The sequence below is a fragment of the Rhineura floridana genome, chromosome 15 (genome assembly GCF_030035675.1).
Source record: "Rhineura floridana isolate rRhiFlo1 chromosome 15, rRhiFlo1.hap2, whole genome shotgun sequence".
Lineage (NCBI taxonomy): Eukaryota > Metazoa > Chordata > Lepidosauria > Squamata > Rhineuridae > Rhineura > Rhineura floridana.
This window is the reverse complement of record NC_084494.1, coordinates 8,769,193-8,789,279: the sequence shown is the minus strand read 5'-3', so window position 1 is coordinate 8,789,279 and position 20,087 is coordinate 8,769,193. Positions and strand designations below refer to the sequence as shown.

The window sequence follows — 20,087 nt, the reverse complement described above, 5'->3', positions numbered from 1 at the left end:
CAACATGTTCGGACAGCAAGGATGGAAAGTGAGGTGTTCTTAGTCCCCTCCACCAAAATAACCAACTCCTTTTCCCTTCAGAAAAGTCCAAGCTTCTGCATTTTCTAGAAGTGTTGCAACATCTTGAGCTGGGGCTATCCCTTAGGATTCAGGGTTGAGTTGAGGAAAATGCAAATGAGGGTTAATATTATTCCGCCTACTTGTTATCCTGCCTTTGTTGCCCATCTTTGGAATGGGGTGAGCTATGATCAGACTACCACCCAACACATAGCTGTAGTGATTAAAAGCTTTGCACTGCTGGCTGCCTATATGTTACTAGGCCAGGCTCAAGGCTCTTGTATTGATTTACAAGGCCCTTAACAATGTGGGTGCAGGATACCTTAAGCGCCACCCGATCCTGTATATCTCTGCCCCATCACTGAGATCTTCAGAAGAGTCTATGACAGTGGTCCCCAATGGCTCAGGGGCGTAGCTCATAACTACCAGAAGCCGTGCATTCAGTATTGTGGACCCAGTCCTGTGGAACTCCCTCCCGACAGGCCCCCTCCCTGATGAACCTCACGTGATTGACAAAGACATTCCCATTTCTGCAGGCATTTTAGATTGTTTTCTGTCTTTATGATTCATTTTAATTGTTCTTATTATTTGTATGTTTTTTTAAAAAAACAAACAAACCAGTTTTGTACACTGCCTAGAGTGAAATATCTGAAAGAAAGAAAGAAATGGTGAATCACTTATAGGAATAACCTTCTGATTAGAAACTGGAATGCATGAAACCCAGTTCGTCCTTAGCACTGATCCAGATTCTGAGAGGGTAGAAGTAAAGTGACATCCGAATTGTGGAACAGCTTACCGGAGGAGATACGCCTGGCGCCTACGGTTCTTTCTTTTAGGCGCCAGGTTAAGACCTGGCTATACTCCCAGGCATTTTAATGTTTAATGTTTAATGTTTTAGTTTAATGTGTTTCTCTTTGTTACTGATTTTATTCTATATTGTATTTTAATCTCGTTTTGTACACCGCCCAGAGAGCTATTAGCTATGGGCAGTCTAGAAATGAAAATAAATAAATAAATAAATAAATCCCTTCTGTCTTGCAGGTTGGGATCCAGTGTCCAGTTCACTTGCAACGAAGGCTACGATTTGCAGGGCTCCAAAAGCATCACCTGTAAGAAACTGAGTGGTATGATAGCAGCCTGGAGTGACCAGAGGCCAGTATGTAGAGGTGAGACGAGTAACTGTGTGATGCCAAACACTCCAAATTGGGCAGGAAATTGGTTTCAATTTCCACCTTCTTGGGGGTTCATTATAAGCAAGGAAGGTGGGGAAATATGATGCTGTGAAATGTATCAAGCTCACTCTGTAGGGGTCCCTTTATCAGGGTAGCATCCAATAACCTCCTTGCTGAGAGCCTTGGTTGGCCCATTAATCCTGTAGCATGTGTAGCCTGCCAAGAGGCTAGGATTGGTTTAATTGATTCTCTTTGTTTAATCTTCTAAACTCATCTTTCCCTCAATGTAAAATGGGATTAACTTGAAGAAGTGCAGTCAGTGAGTTCTTCCTCCAACTGTCAAACTTATACCTTTGGCTAGGGGACAGGTATGAACAATACCAACATCAAATTTCTAGGTATTCCAATGTATCACCCCCCCCAAAAAAATAAGCTGGAATCATAGTGGGGGGATCATAGTGTCCTTCAGGGTCTGAATAGGCAAGATACTGTATATGGTCTTCCAAGTCCATTATATATAGGCCGGTGGTTCCCAAACTTTTTTTTTTCCTTCATAGACAGCTTGAAAATTGCTGAGTTTCTTTTCTGCCTCTGGAGTAATTGCAGTACACTGTGCAAGATGCTGCATGATTCCTAATTTTATTTTCATTGGGTTTTGTTAATTTCCTTGAAATTTGTAGAAGTGAAATTGTAATGCAATATAAGAAATAAAAGAAGCAATAATTATACAGCTGGAAATTAATAAGAACATTTAATGTGATGGATGTGCCACCTCCCCTTTTCAACCACAAATCCACAGACACGCCACAAACTTCCAGAATGAAGCTTGCAGACCGCTGGAGGTCTACAGGCAACAGTTTGGGAACCACTAGTAATGTTGTTGGTCACTGGTTTATGGTGTTTTTCAGAAGACCCTTAAAATACAATTGGAATATCCCATATTGCCATAATGATGCTGTACTGACTGGTTGGCCCACAAAGAACTGCTACATGCAATGTTTACTGAGCATAATAGGGATAATTGTGATGTACACATCTACCCTTAACATTAAGATGATTATTTATTTCCTTATTTATTTCTAAACAAGCCATGCATAATAAACATAAAACAAGGGTGGCTAACCTGTGGCCTTCCAGATGTTGTTGACTCCCATCAGCCCTAGCTAGCATCAGTCAGTGGCCAGGGATGCTGAGAGATGGAGTTCAGCAACATCTGGAAGGCCACAGGTTACCCACCCCAACATTTTTTCATGTGACCTTAGCCCCCCCCATCCCCCACCCCCTGGCAGTCTGAAGTTTATAAAGCCCTCGATCACGCAAGTCACTGATTTCAGGAGGATGGTGAGGAACAATGCACACAAATTGTTTCAAATGCAGCCTTCCGACAGGTCGTTTGTTTTAAAGATTTGTTAACCCAGTTGTGCAAGCAGTTTATCGTGAGCATCATCATTACTTTTGCTTCCAGATAACCTGAAGTGGTTTGCCGGGTGGAGCAGAGCTGCTATGCTAATTTCACAGCTGGTGGTGTGCTGCTGTTTAGCAGGAGCAGCGAGGCATTGTGGAGGCTAGCGTGTTGCAAATGCACCGGCAGGAGTGCCAGATTGTCTCCACCAGTGCATTTGCACCTCTCCAGCTTCCCCGTGGGTAAGCAACAGCGACCTGCCTGCTAGGACAATAGTGTAGCGGCTCTGCCCCACCCAGCAAGCCGCTTCTGCAGATATTCACCACTCAGTGCAGTGGTGGCTGGTGGCTCTATGTCAGTGGGGCAGTGGAATCCAATCTTGTCCTGGTTTCTGACCAGAGAAGCAGACACAGGACTCAAAGACTGGGTTTTGCACAGAGCTTTGTTCCAGAGGCTAGCACATGAAACAGCATCAAAAATACTGGGCATAAATCGAGATGTAGAACACCAGCAGGTGCACTAGGCTGTAGAAGCAATGGAGAGTTGTTGCAGCCAAGCTCTCACCCCAAAAGACTCCAAATAAAAGGGAGGGGGATAGACACTCTACTTGCATGAAGTAAATCTAGCACTTTCCAGTCTTAGAAGCAAGGCGGGAACTTCTCCTAGGGAAAGAAGATAATTTCTTAAGTTGTAACCATCTCTTCTCCCATCTTTGTGACCTTGGGGAAGCTGTCAACTCTGACTTTGTGAGAGATTCCCCCACCTTGTCCAACAGATTCATTAAGGCCTAGATGCTGCACAAATGAGTCTGGGCTAAGTGCCAGCGATGAAAGTAGACTACATTCCTCACTTTCCTCAGCAGGTGAGGGTATGGGGGCTGCTGAAGCTTTCCTCGGCAGAAATGCTCCCAGGATTGCTGGACACAGGGCTGGCAGGGGTCTCAGGAAGCATTTCCTCAGTGGTCTTGCCAGACCTTTCACCAATATCTGCAACCCCCTCCCCATTCCCCCAAATCTGCAAAATGTTCTCCATGGGGCCTACGACAACTCCGGAATTTAGTCCACTGACATGGAGCCCCTAGCCACCACTGACTCATTGGAAGGCTTCCACTTTGAAAGAAGCTGGATGGCTTCACCATCAGGCCTCACGGTTACAGCAGATCCTCACGTGGGGATCTGAAAAGTGTCTGTTGGGGATTCAGCAGGGATGCCACTTTTCACTCTGGCCAACTATGGGAAGATCAGCCAGAAATCCTCTTAAGAACAATAACCCAGACCAGTACATGCTGTGGGACACCATGACTACTGTACAAATCCCAGGCTAAGCAACCAAAAGGGCTCTGTTCACTGGTAGCTGGTGCCCATTGGGACTGATAGGGTGGAAGGGAGAGAAACCAACTGTAGCTGGAGTCAGGGCAAATCACAGGCAAGGCCAGCTGATTCTTATTTTGCCCTCCTCCTCCCCCCATTGAGACAAAGGAGGAAGAAGCTGTCACAGGCAGTGCCAGCCCCTGGAGTGATGGTGAGTATGGAGGCAGGCAGATAGGGACTAGGTAGCTGAGAACTGATGTAGAGTTCTTGGGGCAGTGCCCCAGTCACCCTTACAGACCAACCTCCACTGGCTCTGTTACTAGGGGCATTCAAGCAATACCTCCCCATGTGTTTACTGACAACATTGGGAGGGGGAGAGAATGGGATAGCACCCACTAGCCATGCCCCATGGCCCCGCATTAGACACTGAAGAGACCCCATGCAGAGGCAGATGTATGCTCATGTGAGCTCCATGTCAGCAGGAAATTGTGTCGGTAAGGGACCTTGCTAATGCAGAGGAGGCCCTATGCAAATATATCTGGGCATGCATTGGATCCCTTCACATTCATATATACATGCATACATACATTTATATCCTGCCCTTCCTCCCAGAAGGAGGCCAGGCAGCAAACAAAGACACCAAAAGCACTCTAAAACATGTTAAAAACAAAAGACTTTAAAACATAATATATTTTAAAATATAAGGACATGAGCCTATTCCTCCTGCACACTTTAAGTGAACGTCTGGTGGGGATCATTTAAACATTCTGGTCACTGTATTAGACCATCCTGGCCTTGGCTCCCTACCTCCAAAGTTTGCAGAAACAGTCTGACAGCTTGCCCTACCCCATGACCAAGCTCCCTGGAGGAATGCCATGTGGACAGGGGTCTTCTCAGATATGCCACATTTTCCCCCTGCTCCACCCATCACCCAGTTTGATAGATTTACTTTGCATTCATTGAATTACCTTTCCATTTAACTTTCATTTAAAAAAAAAAACTTTTGTCCCTTCCTTCCTTCCGTCCATCCGTCCGTCCGTCCTTCCCTGTCCCTGTCCCTGTCCCTGTCCCTGTCCCTCTGTCCCTGTCCCTCTGTCCCTGTCCCTCTGTCCCTGTCCCTCTCTGTCTCTCTCCCTCTCTGTCTCTCTCCCTCTCTGTCTCTCTCCCTCTCTCTCTCTCTGTCTCTCTCTCTGTCTCTCTGTCTGTCTCTGTCTCTCTGTCTCTGTCTCTCTGTCTCTGTCTCTCTGTCTCTCTCTGTCTCTCTGTCTCTCTCTGTCTCTCTCTCCTTTCACAATCAGTCCCTTCTTCTCCACACCATGCCTGAGATTTCTTCCTATCTCCATGTGTTTGTACAAAATGTACTATTCCTGGGGGAAGCCCTTGTTACTGATGCACAGACATCTCCGTCTGTCTCTGTGTTTAAACAGCTGCTGAAGACACTGCTCTTTTTCCAGGCATCTCCTCTGTGGTCATTTTCTCTTTAGTTTCACACTCCTATCCAGTGTCAGCTAGTGGCTCCTTGTCAATGGGGCGTGGAATCCACTCCACGTTTTAGTCCAAACTTTCAAGGAGCTGCCTGTGGTGCTGAAGTATCTCAGAACACTCCTTGAAAGCTCAGACTAAAACACGGAGCGAATTCCACTATCAGCCACCACTTTTCTTATCCCATTGTCACTGTTTCATCTGTATTTTTGGCAGGACCTATATTTTTCTGTACTCTTTTAAAAATGTATGTAACATGATTAAATTGTTCAAAATGATTATTTAGTAGCAGCAGCAGCAGTAGTAATGAGTAAAATAATATAACTGTTATTTATAATAGAAGATATTAGTATTATTAGGGTAGATTTGTTTAAACTTTTTGCATCAGGATCTTTGAAGCTGGGGCAAAAGTGATGGTAGCCTTAAAGATTTCCAGGGCTGTTGGAAATTGCTTCGAAGAGGTCTGTGGCTCAGTGGCAGAAGCTCCTAGGTACTGTCCCTGCCATCTCCAGGTAGGGCTGGCAGAGATTCCTGTCTGAAACCCTGGGAACTGCTGCCAGTCCGTGTGGACAATACTGAGCTAGCTGGGTCAATGGTCTGATTCAATATAAGCAATGGAAACTGGCGGCTCCAATGACAGTGGGGCAGTGAATCCAGGTTTTAGTCCAAACTTTCAAGAAGCTTCTGGCGCCTTGGACAGCTCCTTGAAAGTTCAGACTAAAACCCGGAGCAGATTCACTGCCCCACTGACATCAGGGCCACCTGTCTCCACTGGGTATAAGGCAGCTTCCTACTCAGAGCTAAAAGATTCTTGAAAGAGATTCTTCCTATGTTGCCTCCCAAGCCTGTGTTCAGAACCCCGCATCTTCAGCTATAAAACGGTTCCTTTCATGAACCTGAATCCCAATCTGAAAAATGAACTTTGATCCTGGCATCTTAGCTAATGGGTTTTCCCCATGAACCCCAGAGAGGGAATCCTCCTCGTTTAAATGTGTCCGTCTGTTCTACTTAAGCCTTGTCCTTCTCCGTTTTATTCAAAATGGTCTTCAAAAAGACTTTCCACCATCCCAGAATCTGTGGGAAAATCAGACTTAATTTGACTACCTTCTATTAAATATTTACAGTGTTGGGATATGATTAGGCCTCCAGGCTGAGCGTGGGTGAAGGAAGTCACAGCCTACCTCGCTTGCTATCAGGAAGCCGCACTGCCAAGCAAATTTAATAGTGTTGCTAATAGTTTACTTAGCCACCAGGTCTGGGCCTCTGCTCCCCTCTACTTCTTCTTCTTCTTTTTAAGAAATTGATTGCACATTGAGATTTCTGTGCCTGACCTCATCAATTTCATGAGTGCAGAGTTTTGTGCACAGTCTTGTACAAGTCCCTTAAATCCAGTCATTGATTTTAGTTTTTATTCCTGTATGAACGAGACATTTCTGTGTTTCTAGCCCTCATGGTTATGGAGTTAGAGGTTGTAGCTCAGTTGCAAAGAATTATTAATTTATAATGTTGTTGCCTCAAAATTCTGTCACAAGACTTTAAAGTGTATTTTGTCTGTTTTGTATAATTCAAGCCTTAAACACCAACATTTGAATATTTTCAAAAAAGTGGATTTGATTTGTAAAAAACAACCAAAATGTACAGTCCAGTCCTATACATGTCTACTCAGAAGTAAACCCAATTAAGTCCAATGGGGCTTATTCCTGGGTAAGTGGGTATGAGACTGCAAGCTAGATTTTTGAAGGAGGGGAGGCAAAAGAGGAAAATACTCAGCTCTATAAACTTTTCTATAAGTACAGTTTTGGTTTATTGATTTTGAATTAGGGAGGGGGCTGTTTTGTTTTTGATTTAGTTTCCTTGAGTAAATATTCCTTGAACTGGGCCTCTCTTTTCCCCTTCCTCCTCCTCTCCTCCTTTGTTTATATGATTGCACTGCATGGCCCTACCCTTAGGACAACCTGTTCAGACTAGCCTAGGCCTACACACTGAGCTGGCTAGGGCTGAAGAGAGTTGTAGTCCAAAACATCTGGAGAGTGCCAGGTTGGTGAAGGCTGCAATAAACTGAGAACACAGTCCACCACCTTTGTCTTGGAGTCTACCAGGTGCTTGATCATCCCATCCTATGTACAGAGTCACAGGCTGGCAGCAAAAGCAGATCTGCTGAGTCCCTGGGTGCCTCCATATATACTTAGTGGGATTGATATGGCTTGGTGGGACTTGCATTGTGTGTACAGGGACTAGATGATCTTCAAGTGCATTCCAGCCTGTTGCTTTTGTGATTCTGTGACTTGGTTGATGGAAAACAGAGAAGTGGGATGAGGTGGGAAATAGATGGCAGAAAATATATTGCACTTAATTCCTTGCCTGTGCATTTCTGGTCCCTTTATAAAGGGCCACCCCGAGGTTAAATGTTCCCTCCACTTATGCTCCTTGCTTTTTGTTTTCCTTTTTTGTTTTCCCTGCCCCACAGCTAGGATGTGTGATACATACCTCCGAGGCCCCAGCGGCATTATCACATCTCCAAACTATCCTGTCCAGTATGATAACAATGCCTACTGCGTGTGGGTGATCACAGCAGTCAATCCAGCCAAGGTAGGTCTTATGGATGCATTGCTGGGGGGACTGAATGTATGCCCTCTGTTGGGGAGTCTGAGCAGTGGGGGGAAGGTGGTATTTGCAAAGTTGAGCCCATGACTATGGCAGCAAGCTTAGAAAGGGGCAGAAAGTTACATTGGTACCAGGTCAGAGGAATACCCAAGTAGAGCTCAGGACAAGGCAATTATGTTCCAAACTAAACAGCTAAGACGTAGCTAGAGGATCAACAATGGGTCAAGCCAGTTAATCCTGCTATTCCCAACTTGGTGCCTGCAGATGTTTTGGACTACAACTCTCATCAGCCACAGCAAAACATGGCAGGAACTGATGAGGGCTGAAATCCAAAATGGCCACGCTGGCTGGTGCTTGGCAGGGAGGTTGTAGTCCAAACATTTGGAGGGCACCATGTTGATGAAGGTAATTCAACCAAGTAAAGGGTTGTTGTTGTTTTAAAATGTGATGTAGAGATGATGGGCACAGGGTCAAGCAGGGCTTCAACTGGCAACAGGGAGGTGAGATGCAACAAGGTACAGGGAATCTGTTTGGCTGTCCAAACATATTCCTTGCATTCAGCCTTTGGTCCCAGAATATGGCCTGATGATGAGGTCACCAACTCACTGAATCTAAGCAGGTCTGGGTCTGGTCAATGCCTAGAGAAAAGACCTCATGCAAACCACACATATGCTGCCTTGGGTTCCATGATGGAAGAAAGGTGTGATATAAATGTAAGGAAAAGCTACATAAGTGAATAAATTCATCCTGGGTGTACTTATAGAACTTGCTGGTCAACCAGAGAGGAGGTCACTAATAGCCTGTTGGAAGAAGGGTGCGTGTATAAGCAAGACCCTAGATTCCTTAGATGCCAAAATATCTCAGAAGGCTTCTGCTTACCATTGTTATAGTGATCTGATCACTACATTTCTCCTGGAGCAGATTTTTGAGGTGTATTTGGATGTCTCTGATCACACAAAACATTTTGAAGAATTTCAAGAGGTTTTTTTGTAAGACTAACATTTCTCAGAAGGGTTTCATGCATCCTGAAAAATAATCTGGAATGGCTGCTATAGATGACAGTTGAAGGAGAACCTTGATGGAGATGGCCCCTCCCTTGCCCATGACTAGCAAAAAGAGATTAAATTGTGTACATGTTGCAGAATATAGGGTGCAACATATACAAATTGACACAGGTTGCAGATTAACACAGAGTTTATGCAGCCATGACAGTATTGCCTCCACAGTATCCAGTGCAAAATAAATATTTGATCAGTGGAAGGGCCATATTTCAGTGTCAGATGTCAGAATGCCATCAGAAACAGAAATTCCCACAATTCGCATATCCATGCAAGATAAGGAATGAAAATCACACAAGCGAATATGAGTGGTATTCGATATTGTGGTTTGTTTAAGTCCACAATGTTCCGTAAATAATTATTTTCTAATTAATTATGTAATTGGGCTATGGCAGATAGTGAAATGAATAATGTAAAGTTTAGCAAAAGCCAAACTATAGCAGAAGGGAAACAGCACAATGATTACAATGAATCCAGGATGGGACTCAAATTGCTGCCTCCTTACATTCCTATCAGTCAGTGGTGGCTGGTGGCTCCATGTCAGTGGGACTGTGGAATCTGCTCCTGGTTTTAGTCTGAACTTCCAAAAAGCTGTCCACAGCACAAAAGCACCAGCCACCACAATCAATCTGTGTGTGTGTGTGCGCGCGCGCACACGCGCGCAAGAAAGAGAGATCCAATTTTCAAGGGAGAAAGACACAACCTTTACAGCCCCCCCTTTGCAACCTACCCCAGCCTGCACTGGCCACCCACAGGTTTTAGGGATATTTCTACTTCCATTGGTCCTTGTTTCTTTATTTATAACACACCTAAAATTCCTAGGCATTGTGCAGAAATGGAAAAACTACAGAGGCCCTCAGGTTTATAATCTAAAGGTGAAATCATAACACACTAAAGAGGAAAGGGGAGGAGAATAAAATGGAAAGAGCTAATGATGAGGGATAGCCAAACTGGATACCTGTCAAAATAAGCCAAGGGTAGAGCTCTTCTCTTGTGCAGAGTGGCTGGCGGGCTGGCTGCTGTTAGTCCAAGAGAGAAGTCCCCAAGGGACGCTTGGGCCAGGCAGTTGGAGGAGAAGGCCCTCTTCATTGATATCTCTCATACATCTAACACGGGTTGGGGAAGTTGTGTTGGCTGTCCAGATGTTGCTGGACTGAAACTCCAATAATCATTAATCATTAACCATTAACGTGTGGCCTGGGGCTGATGGGCGTTGGAGTCCAACAACATTCATAGGTCTGCAGGTTCCTCATCTCTGGTCTAACATGAGATGTGAGATGAGGGACTGCTGTGCCCCTAAAATGAACTTGAAGGATCATAAGGAGAAAATGCAGTACTCTTTTGCTGGGACCCTTTGGCTGTCCGGACACCTGGCAGCCAGCACAGGAAACTGCTCCCTCCATGCATTCCAAGGCCCCTGCCTAACCGTCCATGTCCTTTTTCCTGGGAATTACATGATCGCCCAAAACCTGTGTTGATGGATTTTGAAAAAGTGCAGCTGTGCTTACTTGTTACCGCTCAGCTTGTTGCTATTAGAGTGAGAAGGTGTTCCATGGCTGAAGTCCGATGTCTTCCCTGGACTTTAAATAGCTGAGAATGTCCCTTACAGTCCCATGGGCTTCTCTTCTCCGACATGTGGGGGAAGAGAAAGGGGGGGGCAAAGAGAAGAAGATAGAAAACAAATCAATTCCTTTTAGCATTTGACTGGTCTCCAGAATCTGCAGAGATTGCAGAAACATCCAGCGGAAAGATGTTACTGCATGCCAGGAAAGCAAATTGGGTGTATTGAAAGGGGCAGGGGACAGTGACAGAGAGAAATCACCAATATGTGGGTAACTGGAGACCCTAGACATTTCTTCTGACAGGTGACATTACCAGACGAGAGAGAGAGAGAGAGAGAGAATGCCCCTCTCTCTTTCATTCACGCACAGAAACATGCCTCAAGACAGTATATGTGCTGGCCATAATTAAAGATTGGGGTGTGAGAAACTTGATTCAGTTCTCATTTAAAGGTGAATCTACCGAATGTGCACTTTGTGAAACAACACATGAACCAAAATGCAGCCATCCTTCTGAATTCATACTTATCAGAATTTTGTGATGCAGTTCTCCAATCAATCAGTGTTTACAAAAGATGCATATATTTGGGGAAATTGCACATAAACAATGAATATATTAGGAGAAATGACATACAAAAATGCATTATATTGGGGAAGATTGCTTGCAAAACTGTGCATCAGTCAAAGCTGCATACAAAACTGTGTTTATTGGTAGAAACTCTCACTGACATGCTGATGGAATTTCAGGAGGATCTTTTTACAGATTGCTGCAGAAATGTGGAGAACCAAATTTAAGATTGGGAAAATGAGAAACTGAGGGAATCAGAACTGACAGAGCCTTACAAGCCTAGCCATAACTGAGTGGTAGGACTACACTGTTGTATACAGAAGGTGCCAGATTAAATCCCAAACACGTCTAGGTAAATGAACCCCAGGTAGCAAGTGCTGATAGAGTCCGTTTTCTACCTGAGGCCTTGGGAGAGCCATTGACCGAGCAGTCTGACTTCATGTAAGGTGCATCATGTATCCATAGGCTAGCAAATTATGTGGCCCTTAAGGAGGTGCGGGGAACTTGTGGCCTTCAAGGTGTCGCTGGATTCCAGTTCCTATCATCCCTGACCATTAGCCATACTGGCTGAGGCTGATGGGAGCTAGAGTTCAGCAATATCTGCAAGGCTACATATTAATCATCTCTGCCCTGGAAGATTGTGGTTTATTGGAATATTCCTGGAGATGGAATTTCCTGGAGATGGAATATCTACCGTGTGCATGTGCAAGTTCATGGACACCTGCACTCACAATCAGATCTGATAGATTAGCTACTGTTTTGTCAGTAGCCAGCCAGCCAGTCTAAAATAAAGTGGCCCATCATGGCTACTTACAAGGCTTAACAGTCGGTCTTGTTAATAGTTGCCCTCCCTGAAAATCTCTCTGCGGATCTCACTGCATTCCATGTTTTTTTTCCTACTGTTTTCTGTGAATTTTGAAAAAGTGGATTTTATGTCATCTATTTATCTATATTTGCCAGGAGGTTTCTTGTTACTTAATGACTCATTAAATATTTTTTTCAATCTTTAAATAAAAGCAAAACTAGGGCAAGGAAGGGGGATGGAGGATGGAAAGGATGCATAAATAATTCTTGGACTCCAGAAGCTTGTTTCTCTGCAACAAGGTTATGGTCTACCGTGTACTAAAATGTAATTAGCTATTTAATTAGGGTCAGACTTGTTAAAACACAGTTTACTGGAAAGGCTGTTTTAACTAATGATGTGTGTCACTTAACGACCCATTGTTCTTTGTATTAATTACATTATTGCGTCATTGCAGTTTTTAATAATATTTTTAGCACAGGTTCATAACTGGAGGAAGTGAATACCTTAGATTTTATACGACTTGTGTGTCGAGGGGCAGGGAGGAATAGGGAAAGGAATTTGACAGAGCCCTGTTCATATTAAGAAGATGTTTCATCCATGTAGATACCAAAAACGTAAGAACAGTAGAGAGATTATTTTTATTCATTCATTCATTTGTTGCATTTATATGCCGCCTTTCTTCCAAGGAACCCAGACAGTTTACAATGTTTAAATACTACAATAAAAGGTGTGGAATGTGAAGCTTTCCCGTGGAGGAGATGAGGGAGGAAGAGTCAGGCCATGATGTTGCCTTTGCTTTCATCCCTTGCTCTCTTCTTCCTTTCTTCTTCTTCTCCTCCACCTCCACCCAAGTATCAACTGTGCTAATATATATATATATTAAAAACCATGCAACAATTGTCCCCGCTAGCCGTACTTCCTGTAAGTTGGCATGAGTGACAGCCGCATCCACACATTTGGCATCAGTGTGAAGGGGGTTTCACTCAATAGGAGCCTTTTACACTGAGTGCTGAACGCACGTCTGATGAGTAGCATGCCTGGCATGCCAAGTGCTTGGACAGCCAGTGTGATCCCACAAACCCCACCTACACACACAGAGAGAGAGAGAGAGTAGCAGCAGTGAGATGGCACAGGTGGGACTCTGTTACTCTCCCAGCTTCCCAACACTGCTGGTCACCGCCATAGACAAGGGAGGGGGACATGTGAGGTGTGGAGAGCTTGGCACAGTGCCTTGAAGCTGCCACATCCCTCTCAGTTGGCTGCAGCAACCCACAATGTTGGGAAGCCAGGAGAACAACAGAACTCCACTCTGTGCCACCCTATCAGTTGCTACTTCTCTCTCTCTCTCTCTTTCTCTCCCCCCTCTCTCACACACGTGTCTGTGTGGTACCCATGTGGACTGAACACATGAAAAAGGCTTCCACCGTCTTTGAAATAGGCTTGATTCTGAAATAGAATCATGATATCATACTCTTTCCTCTTCTACAACAATCACAAAATCTTCCCTTTGAAAATAGTGTAAGACTTTCATTTGGTGTCTGAGGTTAAAGAGTGGGTGTGCTTTAGTTAGATATGCTGCATTATATTTGTTTATCATTTTGCATGTATACATAATTACTTGGGTGAGGCTGAAGTTTTTGATTTGATTTCCGCATTGAAAGTTGCCCTTTTGGCAAAGCAGAGGGGGGGTTTTTGGTCCAAATTTATGTAAGAAACTAACAAACCTGGAGATCTTGAGCCTCTTTTGTGGAGGCAGTTTTCTGATCATCTTCCTCCTCTCTGAAACCCCAAGGAACTCCCCAGAAGGGCACATCAGCTCAAGAGGCCTGGAGCCTCCCCGTCTGAATTTGGGCTGACATTTCTGGCAGAACTGTGGAACTTTCAAGCATCTTTCAGAATTGCTGGTGCTAAACCTTAACCTGGGTCCCCAGAGTAAACTGTTTTAGAGGATTGTGTTTTCTGATGTGGTATATAGCTGTTCAACTGGGAAGACATGAGGACACAATAAGGAACAGAATGAGCCAACACTCCAGCAGCAGCACGTGGATATCACTTCTGTTGTTTCCCAGAAGGCTTCTCACCCCCAGCCCCCCAATATATATATTTAATGGTTATCATTAGAGGGAAACAGTGGAGTACATAGACATTTACATCATACATTCAGTAGTATGCTGCTTATTATGTTGTTACACAGCTTATTATAAATAAATAAATAAATTATGCTGCTTATGTTTATTGGAATCTGCCATCCGAGGGACTGATCCAGGTCCACAGCCATTGGGTTTCAGCCATGCTGAAGTCTCAGGTGCTACCAGAGCATTCGCTGGCCCTGAATAAGGTCCAAAAGAAAAAAGCTGACTAGATTTCCCCAACCTGGTGCCCTGAAGATGCTTTGGATTACAATTCCCATCCATCCATCCATCCATCCAATTTATATCCCGCTCTACCTCCCAAAGGAGCCTAAGGATAATGGTCGTTATCCCAGACCATTGGCCATGCTGGTCAGTGGCTGATAGGAGTTGGAATCCAGCAGCATCTGGAGGGCACCAGGTTGGGGAAGGCTATAGTAGTCAGTGTCTTATATGATACATATTGAAATAAACACAGTGAGATTCCTTGAAGAAATCAGTAGGACAGAGTGCCCCTTGGTGAGCCTTCAGTAGACTTCACTTCCAAAAAGACATAGACACATGCCTGTCACTTATAAAGGCATTATTTCTTTCTCCCCTTCTTTAAATCAATGTTTTGAGGAGCCAGAGGTTGGGTGTAATGAAGGTCGGCTTTCAAAATGGGACAAGGGCCCAGGAATGGGCAACACAGCTGCTTCATTTGACAAGTTGGTCAGACAGGGGAACAAAGTCTTGTGCAGCAGTTATAAAAGGCCAACTGGGTGTTGGTCCAGCCTTGCAGAGGAATCCATGGATCAAGGTAGGTCAGTTGTTTCAGCACCGAGGAGAGCTCCTGATGAGCAACTTGCTCCAACAAGGGTTAGATGCTAATTCAGCCTATTTGAGCCTCTGCCTCCAACCCACCTCTCCTAGGCTCTGTGTCCTGGCCAACTCCACTGGATTCAGATTGAGACTCACCGGTGTATTTTGCTCTGTTATGTTTAATGTGGAATTTCAGCTTAGAGCGTTTCATAGATCAGTTTACAGATTATACAGGATTTTGCATCTCTACACAGCATATCTAGGCATGACTATTCAAAGCTAAGAAGTTGTAGCGATTAGGCACACCCTTTGAAAGTATATAAGTAGGTTTGGGTTGGGCTCTTTCTACTTGTGTGGGAAAAGTTTCACTGAATGGGACTGTGTGAGCTCTTACATTGAAAAGCTGGGGCTATCTGTGCATACCTGCACATCTGTCGGTGTGTCCTGGGCGAGGGTGTTGGCACTTCATCAAGATCTGTCTCAGACAGCGACTCAGGTTGAACCTGATTCCCCCTCCTCTAGAGGAAGTACACATGGCAGCAGCGGCTCAGGCAAAGAGGGGTGGGGGGGAAGGAAAGGGGCTGGCTCCTGGTCAGACAACATTTATTCCATTGTAACTGGAGCTATGGGGGTGGAGCTGCCACTGGCAAAAGTGTGGAAGCCGCCTGCTTCAGCACCCCTCTGTTGCAAGCCACTGGGCCCCTCCCCTGGGTCCCTTTCTATCTCTTCCTGCTCCTGACCACTCCACCCCAGAAACACCCCAAAGGGCTCATCACATTCTTCCCCCTTGTAGAGCCCCTTAAAGGACCAACCCGCTGGCATTAAGGTAAGCATTTCTCCTGTGCTCCATGGCCTCCGTCTTAGCATGCTCTTCCTGCACCATTGGACTGGCAAGGAACTATGGAAGGCACTCAGTTCCTCAGGCCTGGATCACGGTGCCCCCAAGGGTCCTGGCTCTGGTTCTAAAGTCCCTGGTGTTGTGGGAGCCAGTTCAATAGGCTCCTGCCAGCCAGCCTCAGGTCCAGTGGTCCCCTGATCATCAGCATCAGGCTCAGAGCCAGGAAGCAAATCGTGGCACTTGTAGCCTCTGATTCAGTCCCATGGCCACTGCTGGACTCGGGTTGCATTACACAGTGTAACTGCTCAGCCACTCTCCAGGTGGTAATGCTGAGCAGTAAGAGTTCGACCAGTGTTTCTCTCTGTCTAAGAGCTGCCCAGATGGTGCAGAGAGTAAGGCGCCTGACCCCAGCTGCCAGAATCCCCTTGTTTGGGTTCAATATTATTAAGTGGCCATTGAGTGTGCTCAGAGCTCATTGGACTGTATTAGGGGGCGGGGCTTTCTCCTTTTAAAACATTTTCCCCCCTGGCTGTGCAATCCAGTTTTGCAGTAGCCCTCTTTTGACTTCCTTTTCTGTTGGCCTCAAGCACTGAGGTTGCTAGTAAAGGGAGTGACTTCACTCTTTCTTCAAAGAGATCAGGGCAGCATATATCCTCACAGCAACCCTGAGAGATAGGTTAGGCTGACTCCCATGGTTACTCAGTGACTTTCATGACTGACCAGGAATTTGAACCAGTGTCTACCCGGTCTTAGTCCAATTCTCTAACTACACCATGTTGGCACTCTTGACATATTTGCAAGCAATATGGCTGATTTAGATAGCCTGCAGAGCTTGAATACAGTTAGGAGGGAATTAATTAAATTGGCTCCCTGAGTATTCACTACAACACCTGAATAGCACTGTACAAGACATGGTCCCGTATGTTCAGTGTCACAACAACCTTAAGGAGTGGGACAGACTTAGAGATTGCTGCTTTCCAAGGCCCACTCAGTTTGCTTTATGGCTCAGTGGGGATATGAACTTTGGTTTGTTGCATCCAAGCTCAGAACTCTAGTCACTACTCCACATTAGCATCACTTTGTTGGGTCTGTTCCTTCTTTTAACCTGGTTTCTCCCTGACATTTCAGCCAGTCATTCTAACACCATGTGTTTTTGGTAGGTCATCAAAATTGACTTTCAAGAATTTGACTTGGAGAGAGGTTATGACACATTAACCGTGGGGGACGGAGGTCAGGTCGGAGACCAGAAGAGTGTGCTCTACGTGTAAGTAGACTTTTCTTCATGTGGCTTTGGGTTGGTTTTGCTGGATTGTGCATTTCTTCATCACTGGAGGCCCATACTATGCTGAATAATTTGTTGGGGTGGCCTTGCAGAGAGAAGGAACTGAGTGTTATTGGAATGGTCACTCTATTCGGGAGAAGTTTGCTGGGATCATAGACTTGTGGCAAGGTTCTTGGGCAGGTAGTGAGTGATAGTGGACCTAGATTGAAGAGCTTGTCCCTCCAGCAGGGAGTTTTTTTCTCTCCTTTTGCTGGGCCTTATGGAAATGACAGTTAATACCCCCTTCTCCTGCCTCAGTGTCCCAGCACTGTAACCACTCAAACTCCTGAATGAGATGCCATAGCTCCGTCCAGAGACCCACACAATTGAGTCAGGGTAGCTGCCTCTTCTGTCTCATCTTTTACTTTCCAGTATATTGGAATGCAGGAAATCGCCTTGCACACAGTCAAACCATAGGGCCATCTGGCTCAATATTGTCTACACTGATAGGCAGTGGCTTTCTAGGGGTTCAGACAGGGGACATGCCCAGCCCTATTTGAAGATGCCAGTAACTGAACCTGGGACTTTCTGCATGCAGAGCAGATGCTCTGCCTCTGAACTACGGCGCTTCCCACTGGGCTCAATGTTCTCTTCATATATGTGATGTGGCGCATACACAGTGTTACGAATGGTTGCCTTGGAGAAAAAAGGCAGAGCGGTTTCCATAGTCATGTACTCTAAGAGAACCAAGAAGAACGGGAAAAATGGTGGCTGCCATAAACACAGTGTTGGGAGTAAAGCACCAACATTTGTAACAAGTAACCCGAACCAGTGTGTGTGGGGGGGGGGGTGATACACAGAAAGGCAACTATTCTTCCCTCACTGATCCCTTCTTTAGTAATTACTTGTTTGTTTTTTTCTCAGGCTTTACTTCCTCCCTTCCTCTTCCTTTGTAGTCAGTCAGATATAGCCTCTGCGAGTGTGAGCCTCATGGGTCTACAGTGGCCACATGTACAAAGGCCCAATTCCTATATTGTGCAGAATGGACCTCCTGGTAAGATGGTGCCTGCCAGAGATCTTGACCTGCAGAGTGCAGTGATTGGCTGGCTATATAAGGGCTGAGGGGCATATAGCTGAGGTAACTGCTGCGCTGGCAAATACACTGTAGGATTTGGTGGAAGGGCAGGAGAGTTTTGAGACAACAAGGGAGAGGGCCTTCTCAGTGGTGGCCCCCAAATTATGGAATGATCTGTATGACGAGGTGCGCCTGGCGCCAACACAGTTATCTTTGTTATCAAGCCTTTCCTCTTCTCCCAGGCATTTTAGCATGTGTTTTAATTGGCTTTTAAATACGTGTTTTTTAGATTTGTATATTTGTTTTTCTGTTTTAATTATTGTAAACCTCCCAGAGAGCTTTGGCTATGGGGCGGTATACAAATGCAATAAATAAATAAATAGATAACTCGTGGTGGCAGCTACAGATAAGTTGACATGGACATTCTGCAACGAAGACCTTTCTGGGAAAAGAAACTCAGTAGATGGGACAGTACCCAACATTCTTGGGTCTTGCTTCCAAACTGAATGTCACGTAGATTTGCAAGAGCGCTGTTGACCAGTCTGCATCCAGTATGGTGTGATGTATTCAAGTCAGCATTTTCTCGTTCCCTTCAGATTCATTGGCTGCCATGAGAACATAAGAGCCCTGCTGGATCAAGCCAAAATCCCATCTAGTCCAGCATTCTGTTCTCACAATGGCTGACCAGATACCCCAATGGGAAGCCTGCAAGCAGGACCAGAGCACAGCAGTGGTTTCCAGAACTTGTAATCAGAGGCACACTGCCCAACAATAGAGGTAGAACATAGGCATTGTGGCTAGTGGGAACCGATAGCCTCTTCTGGGGGGCAAGAAGAAACATGGACACAATCTTGTCAAATGAAATGCAGGGCATTTTTCCCCAAAATGTAAGTTGGCCATAATTTGGAGCTGTAATGAGTTTTCCCCAGCTCCAAATTGCATATTGCTTATCAATAGTTTTGCATTTGTTATTTGTATCCTGTTTCATCCTTGATCTATGTGGCTTAGCATAATACTAAGCAGTAAAAGCAATTCAAGTCCTAAAGTATGAAAACTCTAATAAATACAACAAAACTGGAACAACAGACAGCTTAAAGAGCTTTCTAGACTTGAGCAGAGAATAGAAATCAAATAAGCCTTGGCAGAGTGTTTATGTCCCTAGCAGCCTCCTTGAACTCCTCTTGGTGCTTTTGGAGAAGTCGGAGCGATTGTCAAGGAACGAAGGTAACCCCATAACATTCTTGAGTTCCCTTCTGCTAAACAGAAGCTCAGGATGACCTTGAGGCTAGAAATGCATTTAGTAAGTGATCGTTCAAACCACATTACACTAACTGCCTGGAAAAAACAAGTGCATTAGATTGTGCCAAAACTGAATTATGGGGGAGGCTAATGCCATTACCGATTTCCCTTTCGGCACAAAGTAGTAACTGGACTTGGTCTTCACTTGAAGATGGATGCACAGATGAATTATGCATTGAGAGAGGCATGGAGATGAGGCACTCAGTGTCTGGGAGAGATTTCCTTCTTCTGAGAGAAGAATACTCTGTTTGGCAAAATCCCTGTTGAGATCAACAGGAATTCAACTTGGACACATGAAGTGATTCTGCCATAACTTGGAGATACCAAAACACACTGTGCAAACAGAGATGATTTAGCCAAACGTACTGAATGGCTAGGATGAACATGGTACTTGAAAGGAAATGACAGGTTTCCTGCATTGAATTGCCCGTCAGATATTGTAGAGCTGGAAGAGGTGCAGAAATGGGCAGCCACAAGTACTGCAAGATGTAGAGTTGGCCACCAGTTTGGATAGCTTTAACGGGGTTGGCAAATTCAAGGAGGATAAGGCTGCTAGGTATAATGGCCATGTATTCCTTTCAGAGTTGGAGGTGGTTATGCGTCTGAACACCAGCTGCTGACAATCGCAAGTGGAGAGAGGTGCTGTTGCACTCAGATCCTGCTTGTG

General features: G+C 45.0%; 1 protein-coding gene across 7 annotated transcripts in view; it reads left to right on the top strand.

Annotated features, from left to right (window-relative positions):
* The window catches only part of CSMD2 (CUB and Sushi multiple domains 2), a 769,620-nt gene that overhangs the window by 451,805 nt on the left and 297,728 nt on the right, over positions 1-20,087 (top strand). For 6 of the 7 annotated variants that reach the window (XM_061596301.1, XM_061596302.1, XM_061596304.1 and 3 more), the window contains 3 exons: positions 1,099-1,223; positions 7,891-8,012; positions 16,946-17,049. The exons of the other annotated variant lie outside the window; for it this stretch is intronic. In XM_061596301.1, the coding sequence (XP_061452285.1) occupies positions 1,099-1,223; positions 7,891-8,012; positions 16,946-17,049 (351 nt within the window). The remainder of the gene's footprint in view (positions 1-1,098; positions 1,224-7,890; positions 8,013-16,945; positions 17,050-20,087) is intronic. 7 annotated transcript variants of the gene reach the window in all.